Below are 6,242 nucleotides of genomic sequence, written 5' to 3'. Positions count from 1 at the left end.
CCACTATAGCTGCCAGGCATCGGAATACCATGAATGTACCATCAAAATATTTTGAATGCCGTCTGCTGGTATATGGTGGATGTAGGCCTACAGCATGTTGGACAAGTAGTGTCTCACTTATTTTCAATGGGTGTCGTCTGCTGCTCAGCAGTGTAGTCTGCTATCATCGCGTCAAGAGCATAGTACTGTAGCTGCAACTAGCAAAAACAAAAACAAATCAACACAAAATGGCAACGACAACGAAGCAGAGGGTATGATTATGTGAAGCATTTTAATTGCTCTTTCGTGGTCATTATTTAGTTTACAATTTACCAGATTCTGGATGAAATCACTGGCAGTGATAGTCAGAATGACGCTGCAGTGCCCATTAGTATCCTTTGCACTGCTCAGGCTGATTCAATATTGCTATCGCTGCGACACACGAGAGTAGAAATAAGCCTAATGGCCGCGTGTGCCTAGTCCCGTATGTGTCATTACATGTAAGTAGGACGTCTGGATCCTGGCTGGGTTTCACATCCTTGACATAAACGATTTGTTAGGGGGGCGAGGAAAGACATGCATATGTACCCACTAGCCTAACCATACATCCCACTATTTGTAGGAGTAGACAATGAGGTATAGACATCCTAACTTTAAATCCTGATGGCTAAACTCTTCAGCACAGCCATAGACTCTGCTCTAACATTACAGTTAAATTTACACCCTAGCTGTGGCCTGTGCTGTTTATGTTACATGTCAGATATGGAACCCTAAAAAAAGCCACCAAAAAAATGTTATCATTTATTACTACGTTAGATCTATCTAGGCCTCTGATCTGTGTATACGTTTAAATAATAGTTACACTAGCTGATACTGTATTGTGATAGATATCACTTTTTTTCTTTCCTTTCTTTTTTTAAAATTTACCGTGGACCAGCTTGGTAGGATCATCTAGTTAAATAGTTTAGATCTAATTTGTATGATTATGAAACTCTTGTAAAATACTAAGTAGTCGTTGCATTGTCTATAGTAGAAAGTTTCAGTAATGAGTCTACATTTCATAGAGTCTGCCACGATGCCAATATGACTGTGATCATTACCGCCATTACATGGTACAGCATACATATTGTATAGCCCCCTAAAACCCAGGATTGAATATTCAAAGATAAGAAACCCAACTAGTAGAGTCTAGTACTAGTAGCCAGTACCCAGGTACTAACGTTAGTAGAGGAGACAGTAATTTAAACTTTTCTTTCTTTTTTTAATCACTTACACGTGCATTCAAGTACACCTGAGACTAGTCTTTTTACTGAGCTTTTGCCAAAATAGGTAAATTTATGTGCATTGTATGATTGTCCTTTGACCGAAAGATCGGTCTGTATCTGGTCGTCGGGGAATGTTCCGCGGAGACTGCGTCTGGCTTCACGGATCCCCTCCGGAGGAGAGCGATAACGTATATAAAAAGACTCCTCCAAACAGATGGATCTTTCTGTCTAGATTGTCCCGTGCTTTATATCCAAGTACGCAAGCAGTCAACTGAAGTAGTTCTTGATTACTACAGTACAATGCTTTTGGTCCCCCCCCCCCCCCCCCCCCCCCCCGATATCAACTGTTCAAGACAGACAAATTCAAGAAAAGAACCTTAAGCATTTTGTGTATATACCCGGTACATATTTGATGTCATCTGTAGTACAGCGATGAGGTGTACATGTATAATTCAAGGCATGATTTATGTTATTCTATGCATTAAACAGAAAAGGAAACACAACTTCAGCCAAGAAGAGATAGGGGCTCTTCTGAGTTTCGTTCAGCAACATGCAGCAAAGCTTTCCGGCAGGGCAGGCCATTGCTCAGGAAAAGTAAGTGACTGGTATATTGTATGTGTATAGCATAGCTATGATGTTCAGCAGAAAAGAAGAGTGAATAGCTAATACAGTCAACCTTCCTTAAGTCGACCTTGCATAAGTCGAATAATCGCCTAAGTCGAAGGTCTTTTCAAGTCCTCTTCCCTTCACATTCTATTGATTTTAACCCCAGTCTCATAAGTCGATTTTTCTCTAAGTCGAAGCTGTTTCTTCAGTCCAAATAGATTCGACTTAGGCAAGGTTGACTGTACTTCTTGTCAAAGTTTAGTGCTGTGATGACTCACTTATAAAGGGGGGGGGGGGTATGCGAGGGACCGAGCCCGAGCGAGCGGAGCGAGCGAGGGTGTGGGAGGGGGGTGTCCCCCCTGCCACAGTAGGGAGAATTTTTGAAAATCTGTGTGTGAAAATGGCGTTTTCTTGCATCTAAAACACCACTATTTTTGGTATAGAGGTCATTGCCAAATTGAAAATTACAAGTTAAAAAAAAAAGATAAGATTAAAAAAAAAATGATCCCCGGATTTTTTTTTGGGGGGGGGGTTACAACCCCCCCTAGATCCGCTTCTGGAAGGTTATGATTTAAAATCATATCCACCAGTTTGGGATAGTTGTAAATTAAATGGGCTGCATCATCAGTGCCCTGCCTATCTGTAAATGGTTGGTACTGCTGTTTTTTGAAATGGTAACGTTAAATTCCTGGAGTAGTGCAATTGTGTGTTTTTACCTGTGATGGCCTGCTTTGACAACTTGGTATCAATTTCTTACAAAATGATTATTTTGGCTCAAAGAATATGTGTTAGGTGTGGTTATTGTATCCTGCAAACCCAAGCTTCTACATACATAGAAATTGAATGTAAAACTAGCATACGAACCTATATCATCTGAGGGTATTTTACATAAAACTTCATATGTGATTATATATTCTAATTAGTACTGATATTTACGATCTACTCTAAATTGCAGATGGAAAGGAGAAAAAAGAAGTGCTGGTTGATGGCCACACGAGTCCTGCAGACTGCTGGAGGTCCAGTACGGACATGGCGTGAGATCAAAAAGAAGTGGCACGACCTGAAAAGCAATGCTCTTCATTACAAAATGGAACTCGACAAAAAAGGTGTGTGCAACCAACTGACTTGTTTCTTTTTTGTGTGATTATGCAAAGTTTATTAGCTTCGAAGCGTATTCTTAATTGTGATATACAAGATACCTGCATAGAGCAATACTATCATAATGATATCATGAATACATGTAACTGAAGTTATTGCAGGGCCGGCGGAGAGTTTTCAAAGGTGTGAGGGGGGTGGGGAGGGGCAATTCCGGGTTTGTTGAGCTAACAAGCAAAATTAAAAAAAAAAAAAATTGTCCTCAGCTCATCTCTCTCCTTCCACTTCCAGGTTTCTTTAGCTGGCAAACAAACAAACAAACAAACAAACAAAAAAGGGGGTCTTCAGCGGAAATCATAACCACATCGGTCACACTTTAAAGTCTCTATCTATCTTTTTTAGTGCCACTTACGTACTTCCGGGTTAAAAAAAAAAGTGTGGGGGCCCAAATGATGACACCTTATGTAGTCCTTTCTCTGGTGCACAAAAAGTGTTGGGGCTCAAGCTCCCACGGCCCCCACGGTTCCGCCGGCCATGTATTGAACTACATGAAACAGAAAGACGTTTTTGTATCAAGTAATTCTCATATGTTCTACCTGGTGGTTTTGACAGGAGCTGTACATGATTACATCTACTGAAGTCACAGAGAACCAAGTTATGAAGTCTGTTTAGGATATACTGTCCTCTTAACTTCTTTTCCTGATTTGTTTATATATAAATGTTTAAATATTTTAAAAGATGGCTCTGATAACATTATCATCAGGCATGTGTTAAATTTGAAATCATTGTACAATGTACCACAAAACAACTTTACTGACCAGAATATGATTTTGAAGTTCTGTAAAAAATGGTGAGTAAATAGGATATTCCAAAACAGATATAGTGCAAAATTCCTTCACAAGTGGCACAGCAAATGCTGCCAGAATAAACGAAGAGCTTTCGGCAACACCTTCAAGCCAAGAATCTTTTGCATTATTTTCATTTGACCCTGCTGTATCTTCCCTGAAATAGCAATTCGAAAACTATTACCCTTGTATTTCTCCAATCTATAAGTCACACATATTTTTACAATATTTAGTTCAAATTTGCCTGTAAAGCTGGGCCTGTTAGGAACATCATTGCTTTCAGATTCTTTCATTCATGTTTGTTTTTTTCCTTCTTCTTTTTTTTTTTACATTGACACAATATAGGAAGTGCTTCTTGATAATTAGCACTTGAGCTTGATACCATTGGACTATGTGAAACAGTTTACTTTAAATGAACAATGCAACTTAACTAACTTTTGATTACTGCTCTAGAATGCATTTGATGTTACTCAATCTGTTGTATTGTGAGTAAGCTGTTAGAATGTTTTTCAATTATACAAGTGTATGGTGAACCCAGGAGATTTGATCTTTTAAAAAATAGTCAAGCCATGTTCTGTTACAATGCCACACTTTTTATAGTGAAGTTTTAGATTTACTCAATTAAACGCATAAACAATATTATTTCTTAGAGAGTTGAAGGTTGTGTCTTGACACCTTTGTCAGTAAAGTGTAGTGATTTACTGTACTTATACTGATACTACATTACCAAATATACTAAAAATCATACCATTATCCAATCACTCAAATTCATAATTTATCATTTATGCAGGAGAAGGAAGTGTCCGTCGTCACCGTCTGCATGAATCGATCCTGGCCATTCTTGCTACAGTACAAGCGGATCCAATTCCCTCTTCAAGTGAGGTATTAGAAGCAACAATATACAATTGTATTCTGAGTAATTATGCCTCAAATTCTTTAGATCACTTGCAGATTGAGTCGTAATTGATGCGAGAGCCCACTGACTGTCAACCAATTGTTATCAATTGAAAACCTGAATATAAGAACGACCCAAGTCCAATTTTTGGCCAAATTCAGTTTGACATGGGAAACTTTAGCTTATGCATGGACTCATCTTGTGTATAAATGATAAATCCTAATTACCCCCGAAGTGCCTGAAATGAATGAGTGAAATCTTATATGAATGTAAGATTGACCCAAATCCAGGACTTGGGTCATTTTTACATTCATATTATAGCGCCCTCTCTCATCGCTTCTCTCATCTCATATAGCAGCCTATCCTGTATATGATTCAAGGAACGACCCAAGTCCATATGATTCAAAGAACGACCCAAGTCTATGATTCAAAGAACGACCCAAGCCCATCACACAAAGTGGCCTCTCCACATTTAATGTAAATGTTAATTGTCATAATAATATACGTTCTAATTTGTGTATACTGTGTACAATGTTGCCTTCCCATCACAGTTGAATAGAATATAATTGGACAAATAAAAAAGATATGAAGTTTTTTGTAAGTTTACTCGAAATGGCCTTCCATGGACTTGGGTCGTTCTTATATTCAGATACTCAATTGCATTAGGTACTTCCAAGTCAGATCCTTGTACACCTAAAATATATGGCCTTAGTCCGTTGAGGACGAGTCCCAAGTATCCACGGCCAAGTGTCTATGAGAAATATGTGTTATAGCAAAATCAGCCCGTCCTCAATGGAGTTAGAACATTATCTCTTACTCTTTGTATTGCAAGGTCGTCATGAGCAAATTTTGCTGTGAAGATTATACACATCATCATTATTATTATTTCATTAATATTTTGCAGGAGGATGAAATGGTCCCAGCTCTCTTTGATGACATGGGTGACGGCTCTTGGCTCCATGGTCCAGTGGAAGAGTCACCGGTGCGTTGTAAGGCTGAAGAGGCTGGAGTTAATAGTGCAACACCCTCAGTCATTCCTCCTGAGTCTGCTCCTATGCCACCTTCCCAGGCAACTGCAGCAAGGAAAGTGCCAACATGGGAAGACTGTCATTACTTGATCCAGGAGCAAACTTACATTCTAAGAGAAATCTCTAACAAGCTGGACATTGTCATTTCAAAACTTAAATAGAAACATGTTAGACTTGCCATTTTGTTACCTGTTTGATTCTGAAATGTTGAAATTCCTTATGTGAGGCTTGTATACAGTTTTCTTAATTCTTTGTGTGGAACATTCGCACTCCTGACTCAGTCAATGGCTTGCCATGTGTGCATATTCTGCTCAAACGCACACACATGCCTAAACCAACTGATAAATCAATGAATGCCACGGTACAATGAAAGCATTTCTCGCAATTCCATTCTTGCCACATGAAGCTTGCATTTTGTGTAGTGATTGACTTTTGAAGTTGTGTTCTCTACTAGATACAAGAGTAAATTCTAGGTTATGCCCCAGTCACATAGACATCCCGCATCACCCTGGACCACCCCGGATCTGAT

The 6,242-nt window shown here is 39.0% G+C and overlaps 1 protein-coding gene across 1 annotated transcript; it reads left to right on the top strand.

Moving 5' to 3' along the window:
• Positions 1 to 227: 227 nt before the first annotated feature.
• On the top strand, positions 228 to 5,934 carry LOC139731099 (uncharacterized). Its single transcript, XM_071641979.1, has 5 exons — positions 228 to 251; positions 1,734 to 1,838; positions 2,806 to 2,956; positions 4,581 to 4,672; positions 5,590 to 5,934. Exons 1-5 carry the CDS (start codon positions 228 to 230, stop codon positions 5,872 to 5,874), a joined length of 657 nt encoding a protein of 218 aa, XP_071498080.1. The 3' UTR covers positions 5,875 to 5,934.
• The last annotated feature ends 308 nt before the right edge of the window (positions 5,935 to 6,242 follow it).

Source organism: Diadema antillarum, unplaced genomic scaffold, assembly GCF_040938485.1.
Source record: "Diadema antillarum isolate AM-2024a unplaced genomic scaffold, OU_Dant_1.0 seq00000357_RagTag, whole genome shotgun sequence".
Lineage (NCBI taxonomy): Eukaryota > Metazoa > Echinodermata > Echinoidea > Diadematoida > Diadematidae > Diadema > Diadema antillarum.
Note: the sequence above shows the minus strand (reverse complement) of the source record. Positions and strands in the feature narration are given on the sequence as shown.